Genomic DNA, 23,591 nt, shown 5'->3' on the forward strand with positions numbered 1-23,591 from the left:
CATTTCTTGTAACACAAGTCTAATAGTGATGAACTCCCTCAGTTTTGTTTGTCTGGAAAAGTCTTTGTCCCTCATTGGTGAAGGATAGCTTTGCTGCATAAAGTATTTTCAGTTGGCATTTTTTTTTCTTTCACAGACTCTTCCCACTTACTCCTGGTCTGCAAGATTTTTGCTGAGAAATTCACCAGTGGTCTTATTTAGGTTCCCTTGTATGTGATATGCTGCTTCTCTCTTGCTGCTTTAAAAATTCTCTGTCTTTGATTTTTGAAAATTTGGTTATAATGTGTCTTGGTGAAGTCTTCTCTGGGTTGAATCTGATTTTACATCTTTATGTTTCATGTACCTTGATGTTTATATCTTTCCCCATATTTAGAAAGTTTTCTGACAGTATTTCTTTTTCTTTCTTTCTTTTTCCTTCTTTCTTTTCTTTCTTCTTTCTTTTGAGACAAGGTCTTTTTTTTTTTTTTTTTTTTTTTTTGAGACGGAGTCTCACTCTGTCGCCTAGGCTGGAGTGCAGTGGCATGATCTCGGCTCGCTGCAAGCTCCGCCTCCTGGGTTCACACCATTCTCCTGCCTCAGCCTCCTGAGTAGCTGGGACTACAGGCGCCCACCGCCACGCTCGGCTAATTTCTTTTTGTATTTTTGGTAGAGACGGGGTTTCACCGTGTTAGCCAGGATGGTCTCTATCTCCTGACCTTGTGATCCGCCCACCTCGGCCTCCCAAAGTGCTGAGATTACAGTCATGATCCACAGCGCCTGGGAGACAAGGTCTTACTCTGTTACTTAGGCTGGACTGCAGTGGCATAATTATGACTCACTGAAGCCTTAACCTCCCAGGCTCAAGTGACCCTCCTGCCTCAGTCTCCCAAGTAGTTAGGACTACAGGCACACATCACCACTTAGGCACCTGGAGATTGGAAAGGCAGAAAACTGTGGGATGCCCAGTGGCCAAACCTGCAGGGGGTCTGTTGTAGCTATGCTGACTGCTAGATTCCTCAGCAGCTAGTAAAAGCCTATTAGGGTCTTCTGCAGAGCAAGCTGCTGTGGTCCACCTCAGTGAACACCGTGGTATCCTCAGGGATGAAATCTCTTGTGGTAGCCACAAGGGCTGTTGAGGTCCTCAGCAGAGAAGGCTGCTGGAATGCTGTGCATAGCAGACCACTAAGGATAGTAATGATTTCTGCTTAAATGGCTGATACTGATAGCCCCCATCCTTCTTTGTTTCCACCCATGCCAGTCTCTTCAGCAATCTGGGTGGGGTATAACTAATGCTGGTTGCTGATTTCTCAGGCAGTACCCTGAAAGTCTGGGGAAGCTGCTCTTTCATCCTGCTCTCCATTGCCATGCCAGGGATACTCACAAACTTGGGAGTTCCTTTTCTATGCTGATCAGTGCTAGCCTTGGGAATGGGATGATAAAGGCAGAATGAACTGTTTCTTTCTTTTGTGTGGTTATGGGATTTTTGTGTCATTACTTATGGGAGTTTTCTTCCAGTGTATTGCTGTAGTTTCTCAAGTAGATTCCTGAGCTCTTCCAGTTATTCCCATTCATGGACAGCTGTCCAATTATTGTTCTTTGTGAAGAAAACGAAGGCTGGGTTTTCCTACTTAGCCATCTTTCTGACATCATTCCTTGCTTTTCTTTATAGCTTTGTCATATTTACATATTCCATGTTTAGCTTTGCATGTTCAGAATTTAATATGAATGGAACCATGCTCTCCATATTCTTCTGTAACTTGGTTTTTATGAGTTTTTTTTTTGCTAAGCATTGTTTGTGAGAGTCAGTCGTATTGATGCACGTACATAGCTGTAACTTATTTATTTTCACTTCTGATAGTATTCCATTGTATCAATAACAAGTTTATCCATTCTCTTGTCAATGGACATTTGGTTGTTTCTGTTGTTCTTTTGCTACAAGAAACACGACTGCTGTAAATACTATGCATATGCCCTCTGGAGTCCTTAGGCGGGGAAATCAAATAGGTTACCTTGCCTCTGTTATTATTATTTTCCACATTTCCAGATGCCTTACAGCTCCCTTCTGTCTACATTTTTTGCAAGTCTAGAAGGGAGGGGAAGAGAGTTTATGAGGTATTGGTGATAGCAGAGGATAGCTGCATTTACTACCCTTTACTTCAAAATAGCTTCTTTTGTCAGACCATTACACATTGTAGTTCTCTAAGCCTCTGCCTTAGCCCCTCCTCTTTTCTCATTCTATCCCTCCTTCTTAAATATTAACATTTATTTTTATGGTTTCAAATACCATGTAAATTCTGGTAACTCCGAATTGGTATCTTCATTCCATAACTCTCTTCTTTTCACTTGGCCCATATATCTAGCTACCATTCCTCATCTCCATGTATATGTCTCTACTATAATCACTTCAGACTCAAGTCCAAAACCAAAGTTGGGATCTTTCCCTTCTTTCCTCTCCCACCCTTATTTGCTTCTCCAGTTTTCTATTTCTCTGTGAGGGCATCTTCCCTGATCTATGTGACTATGTGACTAGGTACCTGGAAGTTGACCTTGACACTGCTTTTTCCTTCCCACCCTCATATCAACCCACTTACTCACTGAAATATTTCTAAACCAGTAGTTTTCATTATTTTCACTGCCACCACCCTAATTCAAATCACCATTTCATCAAGCCTGGACTAGAGAAACATTCTCCTAAGGAATCTCTCTGTATCTACTCTTGCTTTTCTCTAATCCATTAGGCAGCCGAAGTGGACCATTTATATTATCAGTTTCCCTTTTTTTTTTTTTTTTGAGACAGAGTGTTGCTCTTGTTGCTCAGGCTGGAGTGCAATGGTGTGATCTCAGCTCACCGCAACCTCTACCTCCCAGGTTCAAGTGATTCTCCTGCCTCAGCCTCCCGAATAGCTGGGATTATAGGCATGCGCCTCTGTGGCCAGCTAATTTTGTATTTTTAGTAGAGATGGGGTTTCTCCATGTTGGTCAGGCTGGTCTCAAACTCCCAACCTCAGGTGATCCACCCACCTTGGCCTCCCAAAGTGCTGGGATTACAGGCATGAGCCACCGTGCCCAGCCATCAGCTTTCTAATAATAACTTTTCAGTGGCTTCCCAGTGCCCTGGAATAAAATTCACAGTTTTTAAACATTTTCTATAAGGCCATCTTTTGTGTACTTTCTGCCTACATCTCTAGCCTCATCCTGAGCTGAAACCACCTGTCCCCTATATTCTCAATATGTACTGTGTCTCCTTACTACTTCATATATGTTCTTCCCTCTCTCTGGATTACCGTTATACTCCCCTTGCCTTCCTAGCTAATTTTATCTCTTTGGATCTAAGCTTAACTGTCATTTTTTTAGGGAAACCTGTTCTGATCTTATTCATGTTGGCTTCCCTTTTTATCTGCACTCATCAAGGCCTACTTTCTCATTTGTAATATTCATTATTTAATATGTTTCTTTTTTGCTGGATTATAAGGTCAGTGAGATCATGAAGTCTTTGTTCTCTGTTTTATTATCAGGGCTACTTCAATACCTGGCAAATAGTAGGCTCTCAGTAATTTTTTTTTTTTTTTTGAGAATGAATGAGCTGCATGTATCTAAATTTCTGCATTTTTGCCCCCTCACTCTTGGAGATAAACTACTCATCCTGCCTTTATAAAGATATGATGAAAATTCTGGCACATATCTGTTACTAACATGGAATTTCTAGTAAAAAATTACGTTAGACAAACCAGAATCAGGCACTAGGTTTTTTAAGGAATATTACCAAAGAAAGTCAGAAGCTAGTACGTTTATTTTTATAATATCTACTGAATTTCCAAGAAGTGACTCTTGTTTCTCACTGGGATACACAAAATCTAGGCTCATATTACTTGCTATTTTTAGATTTTTTTAATGAAACTTTGCCTTACTCTATCTCTCCCAGTCATTATTCTGAATAAATTAATAGAAATGAGTATCATAATGTTTTAAGAATCAATAAATAAAAACATTAGTTATGCCATTTTTCTGGGTAATCTCATCTAAGCATATAATGGCAATACTGAAATTAGACAAACATTGTATTAATCTCTTGTGGAAATAAACATCTGACTTTGAAGAATATACTTAAAATTTATCAAATATCATTTGGCCTATTAGCTACTGTTTATTTTCTGTTTTTCATGGCTCTATCTCATAGCCCATGTTCCTGAGATGTTCCTGTGTTTAAATGTATGTATTATATAGACAGAATCTATCCTTAGAGGTCTATCCTTTCAGATAATCAGCACTACCAACAACATCGTTCATAGAATATATTATACTTAAGTAGCTATATCTTCTGTGTGTTCTATAGTTCACACTTAAATCAAGGAAATAATCCTTTCATTATGTAATTATATTAACTGTCAGTAATAACTGTTCTATCCAAAATACATGGTGTGCTCTTTGATAGCAATAAATTACACAGTTATAGTATAACTGGACTTATACTCTATTTATAAGGCAGAAAGTCTTCTCCGAGCAATCTATATTCAGTTATTAAATATGAGTAATAATAAATCATTGTGTTCATTCGGAAACCATGTGTCTTTTAATTTCCAAATATGAGTTTTGGTGTTTGGATGGTCTAAATGTCTGGCATAATTATTCACTCTCTTTCCAAGTGTGTTGGTGTAAATCTGAATTCAGTTTTATTATTAGTTTATTCAAATTATATTCTCACTTGCTGGCTAGATGGTAAAGTGTAAGAGTAACATATGACTGCCTGTGGAAGTTTGTTACGTTTTTGTTTGGACTTCATGAAACCATGTGTTTTTTTGTTTTTTGTTTTTTTTAAGATGGAGTCTCGCTCTGTCTCACAGGCTGGTGTGCAGTGGCATGATCTTGGCTCACTGCAACCTCCACCTCCCGGGTTCAAGTGATTCTCTTGCCTCAGCCTCCTGAGTAGCTGGGATTACAGGTGTGTGCCACCACGCCCAGCTAATTTTTGTATTTTTAGTAGGTTCGGGGTTTCACCATGTTGGTCAGGCTGGTCTGGAACTCCTGACCATGTGATCTGCCCACCTCGCCCTCCCAAAGTGCTGGGATTACAGGCGTGAGCCACTGCACCCAGCTGGCCATATATTTTTATAACCAAGCTGCCCTCAGAATTATGAATAGTATTTCTGACATGTAGTATCTTTTCTCATTTATCTTAAAATATATGATTACCACTCTATAAACAGTTTGTCTATTATTCTGGTACTGTGCTTAGTTTAAGACACCTAACCATTAACTAGTTTTCAGAATGTTTTTGCTTTTTAGTGATAGTTGTGTGAGCGCACTATTGCTCTGGTTGTTTTTAAATCTCACTGAGATTTCAGGTTGTTAATGTAAATCTTTATAGCTTTGGCTGAACTTCCTACAAGAGCTGTGGGTCTTCATAGCTGAGATCAGCTGGCTGATCTCTCTTAATGGCAGTTAGATTTGAATTTTGTGGGCTAGGACACAGATCTGTTTGGAAATGGTCTGTTTAATGCATGATGGCTTTAAATGAAGACTTTAAAAAAACGGGCCACCTTGTAAAAAGAAAGTCTTAGTCTCTAGAGTTCACTACCTTTCTTAGTTTGAACCAGTCCAAGTTTTTAACTCTCCATAGGGCCCGGTAATTTGAGGTGGAGGAAACTAATATGAACTTTACATTTCATTTCAATATAAATTCCAAGCCAGTGTGCTTTAAGGATTGTCACAAAGATATTCTGACTGGACAGGAAGAGTGCTTGCCTCTTGGTCTTGAGTGACAAGCCCTGCCCCCTGCCCCTAGCTGAGAACTCAAAGCATTGTTAAGTAGCACTAAAATGAGCTGAGTCCAAGACTTCAGCCAGATGGTCAATATAGCACTTTTAAAGGAAGGGAAATAGGAAAAGAGTAATCTCAGAGGCACTCCTATGTTAAAGAACTAAGAAAATGAAGTCTTTCTGAAGCTAAGTGTAAATTATACCACTTTCTTTGGGAGCAAAAGCTGCAAAATATAACACAAGAAAATGACAGTGTAGGAAATCAAAGTTCAGGAACAAACCTTCAAGTGTGGTTTTCTAATGCTTAATCGTATCTTACGCCCTTCTCAGGATCCATTGCTCCTTTTCCCTCTCTCTTCTCCAAGGTCTGTTTGAAAGGAATTTTGATGGGATAGGAAGGCGGCTTTAGACAGAGCATAAATTAGGGCATAAGATGTCCTTTGTACAAGAATTATCTTAGACATGCTTTCAAAAACATACTTTTTTGACCTTATTAAGAAAATAATCAAAGGTATGATTTTTTAAGTCTTTGAGTTTAGTCTGCTTTCAGTAAAAATAAGGTATAGGTACCAAAATAAGCAAACCTCATTTTTACTTTCCTGGTTTCTGCTTATAAGATTTACACATATTTAAAATAAACCCATGAAAAACAGGAATAGTGTCATGGGATTGGCTAAATAGTTAGAGCAATTACCTCCAGGCTCCCAAACCCAACTGAGCTTGACTTTTGGAAATAAATTTGGCTAAGACTTCTTCCTCATTCTGTTTTATAAAGGTATACATGAAATGATACTGACTTCTGCCAGAAACCCCAGGAATCCTGTTCAGTGATGTACTTGTAATGGTCATGAAAGAATAAAAACACAGATGTGGATTAAGGTAGAAAAGTACAGAAAACACTAAATTTTCATTGTGCTGTTTCAGTGTGGCAGATTCTTTAAAATACTTTGACATGCTACAATAAATGGTTTAAGAACATTAAGATACTTAAAAAATAAAAGCCCACAATTGAATAACAAAAATGAACTTTGTTTTATTTTTTATTGGCATTAATGTAGGTTGCCGTGGTGAAAATAGTTTGAAATACTTCACAGTAACAGTTTTGTGCAGCCCTAGAGATCAAAAACAGCAAAGTAAATAAGCAGGACTCTTAACGACTCATACTCACAGACATGTTTAATGTAAATGATTGCTAGAAGGGAAGGGCATTTTCTTCAGTGCTATACAAAGAAATTTTAATTGACTTGGTTTTGGCAGTGAGAATTGTAAAACTTAGCATTAATAAGTCAAATTTAAAAATATTTGCTCATTACTCTGGATTATGACTATGTTCAAGAAATACTATTTTCAAACACTAATCATTTAGATAAACTTTTTTACACATTTATGGCATCAATGAGTATGACTGTTTATAACATTTTACCTATAAAGCTGAACTGTTTTATATACTCTTTATGGAAACGTGGCCATAAATTAAAAGATGCAACTGTTTTGAATATTTTACTGGTGGTCCTCTGTTTTCCTGCCAGCAGTGCAGCTGTTTCAGGTTTCTCAGGATAACATATAAAAAGCTGTATGCACACTGCAAGTTTATGCTCAAATTGCCAGGCCAGATATGGTATGACTCAACTTTCCCAGAAGCAAGCTGTACCAAAATGTGATGAATCAAAACAGTTAGTTGCACAGTGGTTTGTATTACAGCTATGAAAACCAATTCTCATTTATGATGGTTGGCTTTTCAAGGTTGACAAACATTCTACTGTGGTGCTTGAATTTTACCATAAGTGAACATCTATTGAAGCGAAGACTATGCTTTTCTTTTGAGGATCTGAGGAAAGGAAAGGGTGATACATCATCATCTGGTGTGCGGATAAAAATTAGCTGGAAACTTGTATCAGGAATGGAACATTTCATTTCCAAGTTACCTGTAAAAATATTACTCACCTATTATTTGTATGATAGTTATTGAATTCCCTGTGAAGCCAGGTTAATTTTTAGACCTTTCTGAGGTAACTTAACATTTACTTCATTTCTCATGCATCAGAATCTTAACAGTTGATATTTTATTGTGTCTTGGAAAGTAATAAGCAGATAACTTTATGGCCATGGGGTAGGTGTGGTGAATCCCTATTTCAATCCTATGCGACCTAAGGTTCTATCAAAAGTTTAACAACGACTATTTTTTCTTTTTTTTTTTTTTTTTTTTTTAACAGGGTCTCACTCTGTTGCCCAGGCTGGAGTGCAGTGGTGCGATCTGCGCTCACTGCAACCTCTGCCTCATGGACTGAAGCGATTCTCCTGCCTCCCGAGTAGCTGGATTACAGGCACCTGCCACCATGCCTGGCTACTTTTTCTATTTTTAGTAGAGACGAGGTTTCACCATGTTGGCTAGGCTGGCCTCAAACTCCTGTCCTCAGGTGATCCACCTGCCTCGGCTTCCCAGCGTGCTGGGCTCACAGGTGTGTGCCACCACACCCAGACAACAATGACTAATTAGTAACAATAGTCTCTAAAGTGGGATGTGTCCCAGGAGGGTATGTAAGATACAGTATATGGAGAAAATATTAAAACATTCATTCATTAATACATTTAGAGATGGAGTCTTGCTCTGTCACCCAGGCTGGAGTGCAGTGGCAAAATCTCAGCTCACTGCAACCTCCACCTCCTGGCTTCAAGTGATTCTCCTGCCTCAGCCTCCTGGGTAGCTGGGATTACAGGCATGTGCCACCATGCCCAGCCAAGTTTTTGTATTTTTAGTAGAGATGGGGTTTTGCCATCTTGGCCAGGCTGGTCTTGAACTTCTGACTTCAGATGATCCGCCCGCCTTGGCCTCCTAAAGTGCTAGGTTACAGGTGTGAGCCAACGCACCCAGCCAGAACTTTTATTTAAATATTTTTATTTCATCCTTTTTCTATTTATATTTTTATACTACACTTACTATATTAGTATCTTATATATATAATTAGTAATGTATAGTACATTAGTATTCTACATAAAACATATGTACATAAAACATATCTGAGATATGTTTTATGGCTATAAAATACTATCAAAAATGTTTTTGTTTTTGTTCAATAAATATTAATTCTCTTCTTTCTTCCGCTTTCCCCTTTCGCCCTTGGCAGAGAAGCAAAGAATTGAGTTAAAACTTTGATTTGTGACAATGTGAATAAATTATAGCTAATTCCAGGAACTTAGCTGCATCCTACCTTGACCCATTTTTTCTACTGGACTCTTATATTGCTCTATATGTTTTAGCTACACAGGTTTATTAAACATGGATACAAATGAAAAACAGACTTGTTATGTTAGAAGTTATAAGTTGCTCATGCATTAAGATGTTGACACACAGGAAGTTTGAATGAATGAGTGAAAAAGGTTCCAAGTTATTAAAATGTTCTGGCACCTGATTTATTCATTTGCCATACTAGTAATTCTAAGGTGGGTGAAGCTCCTTTACTTCCTGAAGAAACAAGTTAGTTTCTTAAACTAAGCATTAAAACAAAGCTGGAATTATTTGTTTCCAGAAGTGTTAGTAGTCATGCTAAGTTGCCCCTCTTTGGCTAGATTGTCCAGTTTTTTTTAGGCCTGTTTTGTCTATTTTTGTCAAGATAGAAATGTTTAATTGCTTTAAAAAAACTGTGTGTGGTTGCAGAAAAAATTGTACTGTTATATTGTTGAGATCAATGAGACTTTTCTGTATTTACTTTTTCAGACATTATTTTGAACTCAGGCTCAGTCTCAGAGATTTCTTCAACATGTAATTTTCTAATGTTTCCTTTCCTGCAAGGAATGAGACAATATATTCTTGGAATATTGAAGTACTTTTGAAGTAACATACGTTTTCTCCCCTCTTCCATTTGTTTAGCTGTTGAGGGGTTGCTTTAAAACAATTTATGTAGAAATATCAGTACCTTAATAGTATTGTGATACTGTGTATTTCTTAAGCATATGCCAGGAAGGAGAGCATTACTTAGGTGTCCAAAAAACAGCCAACAAAACAAATCAGCTCTGAAAATTGTGAAGCAGTGAATATTTTAGAATTATTTTTGAAACTTCTTTCAGAACTGTTTTTAGACCCCGTGGTAATTTGCTATGTAATTTAGTACTAGTTTAGGCACTCCATGTACAGTTGGCATGTTTCCTTTTGAGAGATAATAATCTATTTATAATAAAAGTCTGAATATTTCAATCTCGGAATTCCTCTTTAAAACTTGAATCAGTTTTACTATTGCTTTTTAAAATGTTACCAATTTATATTTGCTTTTTATATCAATGCTACACTTCTTATTTTGTTTTAGGTATTTAAACCATGTCAGAGCTGCCTCACCACAGGACCTTGCTGGAGGCTATACTTCTTCTCTTGCTTGTCACAGAGCACTACAGGATGCATTCAGTGGGCTTTTCTGGCAGCCCAGTTAACCATTTATAAGATTTGGACCTTGGAGTTGAACCAGGGAGCTAGCAAAAGTAAAGCAGACTTGTAAAATTATAGCTATATGCAGCTGCACAACACAGTCCTACCACTAGCAGCTGTGTTAAAGTATTTATAAAGAGAAAATTTCAGAACTAAGTTGAGTAATATAGGGGATATATATTTGTGAAAAAGAATTTTTACTTATATTTTTCAGAGGATTTGACACAATAAGCCTCATCTGATGGAAGAGAGGAATAAATAATTCACCTATATGTGTTTGAGATTGACAGACTTAAAAAATCTTTTTAAAAAATAAAGCTATAATTTATATTAAGTTCTGTGGTTTTTCTCTTATTACAGTGTTTTACTTGAACACATTTTAAATACCATTTTGATTACAACATTTACTGTTAATATCTAAGTCTATTATTTCTTCTCATAAAATATTCCCCTTTTTCCTAATGTCTTCATACTGGTCCAGACAAGTGGATATATTTCCTTTGACCAAGTTATGGCAAGAAAAACCTGACCCATGATAATGTCATTCTCTCAATATTAAGGACTCTGCCTGTTTTAAGCAATGGAAAATGAGGCAAACCTTGATCAAGGTGTTGTAGTTCCCAGCTGTGAGCCACACTCAGGATAAAACAGAACCCAGCATTAACCTGCTTTAGTGACACATTCAAAGAAGTAAGTTAATAAAATTTAATACTTAAATGACACCTTCCACCTCCAATGTAAGCTCATTTTATGATGAATCCTTTGGAGACTGGAGAAGGTACATTTTAAGTACAATTCCCTATGTATAAATTGTATACTGACACAGTTTTTTTTTATTGAAACTTCAAAGGCTTTTATTACTAGGGTTTTGCTTAAAGAGTTTAGACATTAATAGGATGATATTTGCAGCATCTCAACCTTGTACGAGTCTGTTACATAGAGCATTGGATATGGGATATAGTTTCTTAAGGAAATTAAGGGATTTCCTATCAAATCTCTATTAGAACAGATGTTAGTTTTATGGGTAGAAACTTAGGTGAAACAAGACTTGTGGTTACATTAGGATGGACTATCCATCTGTAACAACACCATCTTATTTTACTAAGCAGGTATTAATTAATTTTAGCAATACATCTTCATCTTTATTGTACTTCTATCTTTGTTAAATGAGAAAACCAAGGCATCAAATAATTGAGTAGACAAAGATCATATTCACAAGTTAGTAAAAAGCCAGAATTAGAATGCAGGTTTTTTTTTTTTTTTTAATCAAAGTCCAGTTCCATCTACATTCTACCAGACTGCATATCCTATTCCTGTATCTATTAGGTATTCCCAAACTGAAGATTAGTGTTCTTAAGTACAGTCTATAAATCTGTTCAAAGAATAGTTAGAATATTGAATATAGAGTTAAGGCTTTGCAGCAGCCAATTGCAAAAATAAGGAATCCAGTCTTTTGAAAAGAAACACTACTGCTTGTTCTCATACCTTTTATAAATGTATTTTAAAAAGAATGAACTAATTAATAAAACATATCAAAGGCTTTTAAGACTTGTTTTGAGCCTGCCTTATTGTGGAAATTGCATGCACCTGGTTTGGCAAATAAATTCCAAAACCTTTATACATTTGTAAATATTTTGTAGTTGCTATTGCTGTACTTTGTTCAATAGGCCAAATTTAGAAGTTAACTGACCTTATTTGATCAAAGGGAATGGTGAAAAATAACTTAGTGACAATTCACTGAGGTTTAGTGAACTCACTGAATCTACTAAACAACAGAAATATTCTAAATTGATGTGCTTATCCCCTACCATCCAAGTGATTTACTCTCAGAGACAAAGGCTGTACCTATCTTTCATCTACATGAGTTAAGTCTTCAAGTATTTTATGAGTACAGAAGTAACAGTTAACAACTACTGTATTACCTGTGTCCCAGGCACTGCTTCATGCTTTGTGTATTACCTAATCCTCAAAACAGTTCTACTAGTATTTTCCCCATTTTAACAGATGAGGAAGCTGAGACAATGGTTAGGTAAGTTGCCAACAGTCATATAACTTAAAAATAGCAGAGCTGGGATTTGAACTCAGGCAGCCAGACTCCAGAAGCCATGCTTTAGAGATGACTGTCAAACAACTGCTGTGCTAAAACTAGTCCTGGGTAGTTGAACTTCATAAGACTTCCAAGAAGTTCTACAGATCAAGTATCTAGATCTTTTATGAGATATGACATCAACTAAATGATCTTGTTGATGTCCTAAGAGAAGTTCTGAGAAATTCATGGTGTAGAAAATGATTTTACTAATAACTGTACTCCCTCTTAAGCAGATATTAATGGTACGGAATACATTTACATCATAGTTAGTATACATGATTACTTAGTATTCCTTGATTCAATGAATATTTCAACTATGCTTCTCTTAGAAGTTGTCTTTAGGCTCTCAACAGGTTGTCAGATAATTATTTTAAAATCCAATTAAGGTGGTAGAAAACCTGTCAAAAAGTTAACAAAATTAAAAATTGTATCTAATGAGCTTTCCAGCTTTCTAGCTGTCATTTTCTAGTAGATTCATCAGGAATTCATTTACTAGGTATCACAACTGAAAGTTTAGGATGGACCTAGATTTAAATAATGAATAATCACATATTCACTTATCCACTCAGAAAAGGGGGAAGTTAAAACGTTAATAGATACATCTAGGGATTCTGTTTTCTTTACAATTACATATTGCATATTTTGTCCAGAGTAACTAAATGGAGACAAGAGTCTTACCACTTTACATGTATAAATAAGAACATCATTTGTACACATACTTAATAACCTAGGACATCAATGTACAATACTTGGGTTGTTTCAAAACAATTTGAATTAAGTAAGGAATGAGTGTTTCAGTTCATTACATCCCTATACTGCTTACCATTTATTGCCTTCATTGGTTTACATGACCTGCCAGACTTCTGAAGGCATTTGAATTTGTAATTAATGATCTAGATTAGGGTTCTTAAACATTTTCTGTAGGGCCAGATAGTAAATATTTTAGGCTTTGCAGGGTAACAAGCAAAATCGAGGATATTATGTAGGTACTTACAGAACAAGCTAAAACAAATTGCCATACTTTTTTTTCTTTCAAACTGTATCCAGCTTTATTAAAGATACTTTCCATAAACAATCATGGTATTTCAGGCAGGACATGGGCAGACAGTCATTAACAGTATACAACTTTCAAACTCTCTTCTTCAATGGACTACCAAAAATCAGCCACTATAAAACCCAGTGAAGTCCTCATCTGATGCTCTGAACAGGGCAAGTTTAGAGTGAGGGTTGACATTTCACATTTAGCATGTTGTTTAACAACTTTTCACAAGCCAACCCTGATTTTCAGGAAGTGAAATGAAAATGGCAGAATTTATCCAAAGATCCACAATCTAGAAATGGAACCACTGCTCTTTTGACAGGTGCCATCTCAGTGGCATCACTGGAAAGTCCAGATTGCCAGACACACTGGTAACCAATGACTGGGGGTCAGGTCCCAACAGATGTCTGGGCTTAAGGGATTAAGTCTATGCTGAAAGATGGAGAGGGAAAAGAAGACATAAAAATGAATTTGTTTTTCCATACCACAAGGCTTTTGTGCCAAGGTGGCCATGTGTGTCAAAGTCAGGGAATCCCTCCTCCTGGGAGCCTAGAGGAAGTTTCTCAAAACTAGAAGGGAAAGGTGTTTTCCCCACATCAATCCAGCTTCAGAGATATTCTATTAGTGACATATACCCCTTCCCCCAAAAACAACAATGAAGTGTTCTGTGTGCTAACAACATAGCTTAAAAAAAGTAAAATTCTGCATTTTTATAAAACTTGATAAAGAATATTTCAAACTGTACAGTCACCAGAAGTACACAGTTATCAAAAATGCACACACTTCACTTGGGATCTCCAGCTCCTTCCCCCTCCTTGCCAGCATCAGCCTTTCCCTTTTTCCCTTTGGGTACCTTCTCTCCCTTCTTTGCAGGGGCCTTTTTAGGCCTGGGCTCTGGCTTTGGAGGAGCAGGTTTAGCAGACAACCTCACAGATGTTCTCTGTGGTTCATCCTTCACCTTGGCTTTATCTCCTTTAGCATCCCCTTCAATCTTTCTCTTGGGCATGGTGGTGGCGGTGGCGGCGGGATGTCGGCACTGGGTGTGGGACGCAGCAGCACGTGGGCTTTGGTCGGTCCAGGGGTCGTTCTTGCCTCTTCTCCTTCACACTGCTCCCACGCTTTTTTAATTGACAAAATTCAAAATATAGTCCAATTTTTTGTAATGCCTTTTTTGGTGAGAATAACATTGCCTCTAATCAGGGTTCTAAGTAAGTGTTCCCTGTGATCAAAATCAGTTGTAAATGACTGCCTATTAATGGTTATCATTAACCATCATTAACCATTAATACTAATGGTAATAAGATTTTACACATTTCATCTTTAAAAATGTCTTCTCATACAGATAAGTATTGCCAAATACTGCTATCAATCCAGGAACATATGAAATTAACTGAGCATATTCATCACTTGGAAAGCATTTGTAAAATTCTTTTAGATTTCTTCCCTTGAAATTTGCCTTTTAGCATGTCATTATTTTAATCACTTCTTACCAAAAATTAGGTTGAATCGCCTCAATTGCAGTTAAATAGATTTTGAAACAGGGAAATTTCCTTTGTACTTGCACCCAGGTCCCTAAAAATGCTGAACTCAGAAAATATACTCACTAAAATTTGTGGGAATGGAAATCTTGTTTCTTGTTTTAACTTTTGATAGTATGACAAATGTGTAAGGATATTGTCATCAAATATTGTGATTCAAATATCGATTGTCAAAATGACTGTACCAGATTAAAGTTGTTTTGCCTTGTGTTTTAGGCCATTCTTGTATTGCTATAAAGAAATACCTGATACTGGGTAATTTATAAGAAAAGAGGTGTAATTGGCTCATGGTTCTGCAGGCTATAGGAAGCATAGCACTGGCATCTGCTTCTGGGGAGGCCTCAGGAAGCTTTTACTCATGGCAGAAGGCAAAACAGGAGCAGGCACTTCACATGGCGAAGGCAGGAGCAAGAGAGTGTGGGGGGCGAGTGCCACATACTTTTAAACAACCAGATCTCATAACTCATTATCGTGAGGACACCACCAAGGGGATAGTGCTAAACCATTCACGAGGGCCACATATAAGGGCTCACGCCTGTAACCCTCACGCTTTGGTTAGCCAAGATGGGAAGATCTCATCAAGCCTAGGAGTTCAAGGCTACATTGAGCTGTGACTGTGTCTCTACACTCCAGCCTGGGCAACAGAGCAAGACCCTGTCTCTAAGTAAAAATAAAAATGAGAGTCAAAGAACCATCCAGAATCATTTCCTTTTTAAAGTGACTATGTCGCTTTCAATGTCCTTAACTCTTTGAGCAACTGTTCTTGCAAAGGCCAGTAATCTTAATCAAGTTTATTTTCTCTGGACATACTCAGCTGCTGCATCCAAACATAATTAATTCACACCATCAATAAATGGCTTTGCTTGGCTAACAAATGATTCACTTGGAGACTTACTTTCGTTGCAGCCTCATTTTCATTTTGTGAAGAAATTCTGCTTTGTTATTTCCATTTTAAATTTTCTAATTTTTCTAACAGTTGCTTGCCTGCGAGTTGGGAATACTGTGATGAGTGGTTTGTCTGGTAATGTCAATGGTTATTCTTTTAGCTTAGCTATATAGATGCTCTGTCATCTAATTCAACATCAAAATAATTCACACTCTTCTGTACTTTAAAAATACAATAAAGTCCACTTTTCTTGTTTTGCTATAATAGATATGCTCTGGTAATAAAAATTAAAATGTGGGTTCTGCTGTTGTAACAGCCACATCAGTGATTTGTGATGTGCCAAACAGCACTGTGAAGTGATGACAGTCACATTCAGTGTGTGTTGCAACCACTCAACTCTGCTATTGTTCAAGAAAGCAGCTGCAGTCCTCACTTCAGCAGCACATATACTAAAAAACTGGAATGGTACAGAGATTAGAATGGTCCCTGCGCAAGGATGATGTGCAAATTCGTGAAGCGCTCCATATTAAAAACAAAAAACAGCTGCAGATGATATGTAAACAAATGAGCATGGTATGTTCCAATCAAACTTTATGAACTCTGAAACTCTTAATTTCATACAATTCTAATTTTTAAAACTGATACATAATAGATGTCATACAATTTTCACATGTCACAAAATGTTCTTTTGATTATTTTTCAACCAATGGAAAATGTAAGAACATTATTAGGCCACAGGCCATATGAAAACAGGTGGTGGGACAGATTTGGCCTGCAGGATGTAGTTTGCCTGCCCCGTTCTAAATAATTTCATTTTTTATTACTTTTATGGTGATAGTTAATTGGCAGTAAAGGAGTAGTTATGTAAAGGACAACTACAAAGTGGTATTAATACCTTCCTAATTAGTACTCCATCACCCTACTTTCAAAAATTATTTTCCCTGAGAGAAAATATTCATATTTATCTAATAAAAATTAGATATAATTTAAGTTATAAAATAATTGTACGTTATAATTTAGATAACAGGGAATGTATTTGGTAGCCTTAGTTCAGTTAAAGTTTAATTGGTAATCCTCAATTTGTAAAATAAGGCAAAGTACAAGGGTTCAATAGTAAAAACCGAACCCTAAAATTTTATTAAATAATACAAATTATATTTCACTACATGTAAGTCTGGTAGGGAGATGGAGAAAACATTTCCAATTAAGTGTTTGAAGCAATTTGTGTTTTTTCATCTGAAAAGGCTTCAGCTGTCCTCTGCCTTTTAAGAGGCGGATCTTCATGATTCTCTGTAACAAATCCAGAAAACCTATTTTAGGTAAGATATTAACAGTTGAAAATACTCTTAAAAAAAACAAACAATATAGGCATGTTTAATCTAGTCAACTTAAACATGAAATAACATTCTTGCAGATTTACTATTTTAATGAAATAGCCTTCTATTAGATTGAACTAACAGAGTACCTTTCTATTAGACTGAACTAATACTGCATTAAAATTTGTAAAACTGGGAGGAACTAGTTACAATTGAACAGTAAGGTTTACATTTAATTTCCCAGAAACTGCTCACCTGGATTTCTGGTCTGGTTCTTGTAGAGTACAGCGGCAGGAATCTGAAAGGTGATGCACAGCATTTCCTTGTTTGGGGCCACATTTCTTACCAGGTGAACTGAACTGCATGCCTCCAGAGAAATGCCTAACACAGCTCCAGCCCTTTGCCGAACATCCTCAGCAGGGTTAGCATCTTTAGAAAAGCTGTAACAATGCACTATGGGAAGGAACTCACTGCTGCATGGCTGCCCATCTAAAAGCCATTTGAAAGCACTAAGAAACTCTATAGCTTTTGCTGGCAAGTTCATGACAACGTGCACAGAGGGTTTTCTTTCTTTTGACAGACCCAGCAGCTGCATTAACTCTTCTTTGACTGGTCCTTGGAGGAAGTCTTTCCCATCCAAGTTGAAGACTTTCACCTTTTGGTCCACTTTATTTAATTTACAGTTGTGCAACAGCCATTTATGAGATTCAGGATTGAGATCATTGGCAAATACAGTGCAATTTTTCTTTGCTACTGGAATGGCAAAGGGCCCAACCCCAGCAAAAACATCAAATAGGACATCCCCAGGTTTGAGAAGTTCTGTGATACGGCTGTGTTCTGTAGACAGACGAGGATTCCAATAGACTTTTGAAAAATCAAATTCATAGGTGTAGTTGTTTTCTCGAACCTGAAAAAAGGTGTTATGCTTTTTGGTTAATTTCCTTGGTCCTAAATCCTAACCATTGCTATTGGATAGGTTGTGTATACACACAGGCAAACACATACACATTTAAATTTACTACTGTAAGAGCCAAACAACAGTGCATTTAAAGGCATTTTAATTAGACTCCTGGTGTTTATGCTATTCCTAAGGCCAGTTAATATACTGCATTAGACTTATTCGTGAGAAAAAGTCATCTCTTTAAAGCCAAATGGCTCTCCATCTCAATCCTATAGGGCCATGGCCATAAAGTAGTTACCATATCACATGAGGAATTTTTCAGACAGGCCAATTAACTGGCTTAATTATACTCACGTCACCAGATAGACAAGGCAAGACCTACAATTTTGAAACAACACACCACCCATATCTTCATGGTGGGTAGCCAAGTTGCAGACAGTACTTCTATGCAGCAAACAAGCTTCCCTCCTTATTTAGTTTTGTGTTTGTAAAAGGGAGCCATGGTAGATGTGTCACTGAATTTTGAGGTATTTTACTATGTTTTTAGACAGCTACTTGAACTTTGCAAATTTGATGTCTATAAATGAGAGCCAGTGTATAGAATGAATCATTCCCAGATTCTCTTTCCCAAATTTGAGTTTTCATGGGTAAACTAAATATATACAGTGAAGCTAATTCTTGAACAAAAGACTTTTTAACATTTCTTTTGGGTCTATTGTAGTAGACACCTTAAAAAACAGAAAATAAAACTTAAGTTACAGTCATGAAGTATGACCTCTGCCATCATCTTAAACTCATTAATTTATGCGTGAAGAATCAAAGGCCAGAAAGTTCATAAGTTTTATAAATCTCATAGATAGATATATCATCCATCTTCTGCTTTCCAGGACCTTAAATCCCAATTTGTGTGTTATTTTTTTTTTCCTTCTCCCAACCATATCAGATGCTTCCGGCCAAATTGTTAAGGTTACAGAGGTGGAAATGTTTCTGCAAACTTCTGCCAACTCCAAGTCTTTCTGGGTATAACCTAGGAGGTTGAAATATATCTCGAGAACTATTTTATACATACTGTTCTATAACTTGCTTTTTGTCACTTATATTGCTTTCTGGCAATTGTCCATTGTCAACCTATCGATGGACAACTTATTTTAACAAATATGGAGCTAAAAAAACTTTAATGATGGAAATATTCCATTGTATCACTATATGAGAATTTAACCAATTCTTCTGAAAAGGTTTTATCAATGTAATTCCATCAATAGCATACATAAGTGATCACATTCTCACATACTCACCAACACTGGATGTTACAAGTATTTTAAATCTTTGTCATCTATTCTGATTCTAAACATAATATTGATGTACACCTTACTTGGAGATAATAAAATATACCTTTGTCATCATGTTCTGCTCTCCAGATAGCACTTCCATTTGGAAATTTCGGTACATATTGTCAATAATATTTATTTTATTTACTGCTGAGGTGATTCCTGGATTTTTGTCAATCATAACCTGGCCTAAAAGAAAAAATGAAAATCCATAATACTGCCTATTGGTTGCAAAATAAAAGCTAACATTGTTAATATGAAACAGAAATGAGCTGTATTTCTTTTGGTTGATAAAGACTGCACCTACTGTGTGTAATGTGGCATGCAATTTAAAAAATTCAACAGATGACTAAAGTTAATGTCTGACAGTTGCTAATATGCACACACAAAATGTTGGGTACCTTTTTAAAGAAAACATTTTGAGGAGTTTGGGTCTACCTAATGTTTTTTCCATGTTTTACTAAATCTTTTCAAATGAACCAATAAACAAGGAACCAAAAAGGTAGATCACACAAGGAATTGGGAAAGAATGGAAAGAGATGTAAAGGACCCTGGCAACAAATGGCCTCAGAAAACAGTAAAACATCTGCCGGTTCCACTGGCCTCAAGCCAAATGTCTGTTTTACTGTGGCTTTGGAACAAATGCCCCCACTTTAGAAATATATGCCGGCAAAACAATGTTTCCCAAAAAAAAGAAACATAGATTATTTAGAGTCCTATCTAAATTAAATGTTCATTTACTTCAGAGCAAAAAAGCTACAGAACTGGAATACTCATGGCCTTTTGATGAATCTATTTTTTAGTTAGCACTTTAAAAAAGTTATAAAAATCTATATGCTATCTCATTGCATAACTTGATTTGTAAATCAGCACACAGTACCCAATTATACAATATCCTGAAATACAACCAGCATTTGTCCCATTTCTGATAATCAGATACTTTTTTAATATAGTATCAATAAACAAATTAATCATTGCTCTTACCCTTTCTGCTTCGTGTACCTGAACTCAACTTTTAAGGTACAGAATTTAGTTTGAAATGAGGAATGAAATTTATAAATTTTTAAAAACTATTCTGAAGGTCTATAGTAAAAGCTTTAAAATTACTACTGTATGAAAATGTTTCACTTTTAATGTATGAGTACCTCTATGAAAGAAAGTTTATAAAATAGGAATGCCAGAGGGATGTTTGAGTTAGGGTAGGCAGTGACTCATAGGAAAGCCTAGACTTGACATTTGTCACAATTACAAGGATCTGCTTAAGTATTTATGTTACCACTATCCATTATTACTCCCTTCATCAATAAAAACAAAAGAAATGCGTAACAGGACAGTATGGTGCTTGACATATAGAAGAGGCTCAATTGGTTGAATCAATGAAAGCATAAGTAAACATCTTGCACTTTTGACTGTAAAGTACCCAAATTTATGAAACCTAGTATTTAACATAGCCCTGAAGGCCTAACAAGTCTTGTGTACCAAAAAGATCTCTCCTCAATGTAGCTGCCAAAGCATGTGATTCAAGTTTAATCTACACTGATGTATTGGTGTACATAAAAGCCTGGACCCGTATTTGGAACTTGCTATGACTAAAGAAGATATTCCAAAATGGCCCTCGAAAGAGGGTATGTAGCTCAAGATCTAGCTTAAAGTTAACATGATAAAATGTTCTGCCTCTGTAACTTGGCGTTAAAAAAAATAATTTTTAAAGCTAAAATTAACAATTTGCAAATTCCCTTCACATACATGAATATTACTATGACACACGTACCAATTAAATGTTTGAAAGGCAGCTGATGATCTCGAAGGTTTAGGTGTGCAATATGTCCAACCCTGCTAAACCCTGAAGTTACATCTTGACCTTCAGGAAGCACAGCTCTCAAGATTTCTTCTGACTTAAAGTTTTCATATGTTAGTTCCAAATTGTATTTAGAGATCTGTGGACTGACATTAAGCTGCTCTAAAACACTGAGTTCTGCTTTCTCAAAGGAATCATGAGTAAATATTTTACAGGGATCCAACATGATTAGTCTACTTTCTTTATCTTCCGGATCTTCAATCACACGTCTTATGCCTGGGCGTTGCAATGCTGCCCTTTTTAGGGGTCGCATCAATTTATTGACTATTTCTTTCCTCACTTTAAGCACTGGAATGTTGACTGTCTTTTTAAAAGCTGTTCTATCAAGTTTTGTCATGCCTCGGACATCAGAAGGTGGTGAAAACAATTCAGAGTCTCTCTCATGTGTTTCTATTTCTGGCATGGTTGAGAATCTTCTTTGACCCAGTAAGAAAATACCAGGTGCTTCCAAAAGCATCTGTGTCAGGGATGTCCAAGCTAGTGGAATCAATGACTTTGATTCAGTTATGCTATGGCTTTCCAGTTTCAGAAGTCTTCTTGAGAATCCAAATGGCCTCCATAAGATCCTTAAAAAAAAAAAATTCACACACGACAGCTTTTGAGAATAAAAATCTAAATTCTACTATCTCAAATAACCTGTTAAATGCTGACAAATAAAACGTTTAGTGATGTGTGGGAAGTATACTATCTTTTCCAGACTAGGATGACTTTTTCAGGAAGTCGTATTAGTGGTAGATAATAGTGGTATATATTAAATTTACACCTTCAACCCACCTGCTCCCAGTTCAGAGGGCTTAGTGATCCATTAGCCATACTCAATGATCCTCTTCACCCACAATTTTCTAGATAATACATTTGGGATTGGAAGGCTGAAGTATGAGTTAAATAGTCATCTGTAAATGAAATAGTCATTATACATGACCATTACTAGTGGTGATATTTATTAGGATAGTCTCATGGGTGCTTATTGTGTCAGATACTGCGCTAAATGCTTTATGTACATTATGAATCTTGGGAGGTGTGCAGTATTGCACCCTCATTTTGTAAATAAACTAAAGGTCAGACGTAAGGTAACCCACCCAAACTCTCCCAGCTGATAAGTGGCTAAGCATGTACTAAAACCTAGTTTTGACTGACTTCGGTGCTTGTGTTAATATATTGCTCTGTTGTTTTCGATGCTTTACTGCCACATGTCCTGCCTTTAACTAGAGGCTTCTGTATTTTGAGGACATACTCAGCTTTGCTGAGTGTTACATGCATAGTATCAGTTATTCAGTGTCTTCTAAAATACCAAAGAATCTATTTGTAAGGGGAAAGGGCCCTGTCCCAGAATCCCGTAAAGCAACGAAGTCTAATTTCACCGTCAGAGATCAAATTGGTGACCCTGGATAAATTACTATGAGTCTCGGTTTTCCCATCAGTAAAATGTGGCGAAAGGCTTTTGAAACATTCCTTACTAACCAGTACCTCGAAACTAAGCTCAGCACCTAGGCGGGTGGGTGACCTCGCGATGTTTCTGTGCCCATGCAGCACAAGGCAGAGAGCAGCCCTGGGCGGGCTGGTACCTCCCCTGAACCATTAGCCCCTAACGCGGCCGCCACCTCACCAAAGCACCATTCCAATTCCCCACGTCGCTCTGCAGCTGGATCCGCGAGCCGACCCCTCACCTCCCGCTCCGGTACCGATCGGCTGTGGGTCGCGGGTGGATGGGCGTGTCTTCTATGACATCATCACTGTTCGCCGCGGAGAGGGCGAGCGTCATCAGATCACGTCGACTCGCTTCTCTCCTTCCAGGCCCTGGTGAAGTACGGAAGGCCGGAAGGGCCGGGCTCAAAGCTCCGCCTCTGGCGCGACCGGCGACTGGAGCGCAGGGCACGGTTAGAGGCTCGCAGATGGACCTGGTAGTCAGCTGGAGAGCAGCATGGAGTCGTCCTGGGGGAGCTTCAACGCTGAGCGGGGCTGGTATGTCTGTGTCCAGCAGCCTGAAGAAGCGGAGGCCGAAGAGTTGAGTCCGTTGCTAAGCAACGTAAGTGGGCTGTGTTCGCTTCCCCGCGCTGACGCCCTCAGGTGCCTGCCAAATAAGACCCAGAAAAAGAGTACCGCACCGGGACAGGGGAGACGCTGGAGCCTGAGCCGTGGGGGATGGGGTCTGAAGGTAGCCGCCGAGATTCTCAGATGAGATTGGCGCAGTTATGAACGTGATAGCAGCCTAGCATACTCTAGAAAGAAAAGATGAAAAGCGTCGGGTGGAAGAGATGCAGCGTTGAGTGGAAGCTGCGAACATGATGGGATGAGCGGCCCTAGGATTATGTACTCACTGCTGTTAGTATCTTTGTCACCTTATTTTCTCCACCAGTCTCGTGAGGTCTTTGCAAGAGTCACAGGATTTTCCTCTTCCGACTTAGTCATGGGGGGAGGGAGAGTAATAAACATTTTAATACAGAAATTCTTAGCGGTAGAATGGAAGTGGCTTGGTAGTAAGTG

General features: G+C 37.5%; 3 protein-coding genes and 1 non-coding gene across 7 annotated transcripts in view; 3 read left to right on the top strand and 1 right to left on the bottom strand.

Moving 5' to 3' along the window:
• MNAT1 (MNAT1 component of CDK activating kinase) overlaps positions 1 to 10,487 on the top strand; it is a 241,529-nt gene extending 231,042 nt beyond the window's left edge. Inside the window, exon 7 of one of the 2 annotated variants that reach the window (XM_003267768.3) lies at positions 10,037 to 10,487. In XM_003267768.3, coding sequence (XP_003267816.1) covers positions 10,037 to 10,157 — 121 coding nt within the window. In that variant the 3' untranslated portion in view covers positions 10,158 to 10,487. The remainder of the gene's footprint in view (positions 1 to 10,036) is intronic. The other variant, XM_003267767.2, reaches the window with a different exon arrangement.
• Positions 10,488 to 13,274: 2,787 nt separating this feature from the next.
• TRMT5 (tRNA methyltransferase 5) lies at positions 13,275 to 23,432 on the bottom strand. Of its 3 annotated transcripts, none has more exons than XM_012504496.2 (5): positions 22,775 to 23,432; positions 21,021 to 21,673; positions 19,314 to 19,438; positions 17,276 to 17,927; positions 13,275 to 16,994 (listed from the first exon to the last, which is right to left on the bottom strand). In XM_012504496.2, exons 1-5 carry the CDS (start codon positions 22,867 to 22,869, stop codon positions 16,909 to 16,911), a joined length of 1,611 nt encoding a protein of 536 aa, XP_012359950.1. In that variant the 5' UTR covers positions 22,870 to 23,432; the 3' UTR covers positions 13,275 to 16,908. The 3 variants fall into 3 exon arrangements, with proteins under 3 accessions (XP_012359950.1, XP_012359951.1, XP_030667500.1); XM_012504497.2 differs by having other exon boundaries at positions 22,714 to 22,824; XM_030811640.1 differs by lacking the exon at positions 22,775 to 23,432 and adding an exon at positions 21,882 to 21,932.
• LOC115836031 lies at positions 16,130 to 16,235 on the top strand. The gene has a single exon (XR_004031034.1). It is a non-coding gene; the product is annotated as a U6 spliceosomal RNA (small nuclear RNA).
• SLC38A6 (solute carrier family 38 member 6) overlaps positions 22,865 to 23,591 on the top strand; it is a 67,433-nt gene continuing 66,706 nt past the window's right edge. Inside the window, exon 1 of the mRNA XM_003267769.4 lies at positions 22,865 to 23,133. Coding sequence (XP_003267817.1) covers positions 23,029 to 23,133 — 105 coding nt within the window. The 5' untranslated portion in view covers positions 22,865 to 23,028. The remainder of the gene's footprint in view (positions 23,134 to 23,591) is intronic.

Source organism: Nomascus leucogenys, chromosome 1a, assembly GCF_006542625.1.
Source record: "Nomascus leucogenys isolate Asia chromosome 1a, Asia_NLE_v1, whole genome shotgun sequence".
NCBI lineage: Eukaryota > Metazoa > Chordata > Mammalia > Primates > Hylobatidae > Nomascus > Nomascus leucogenys.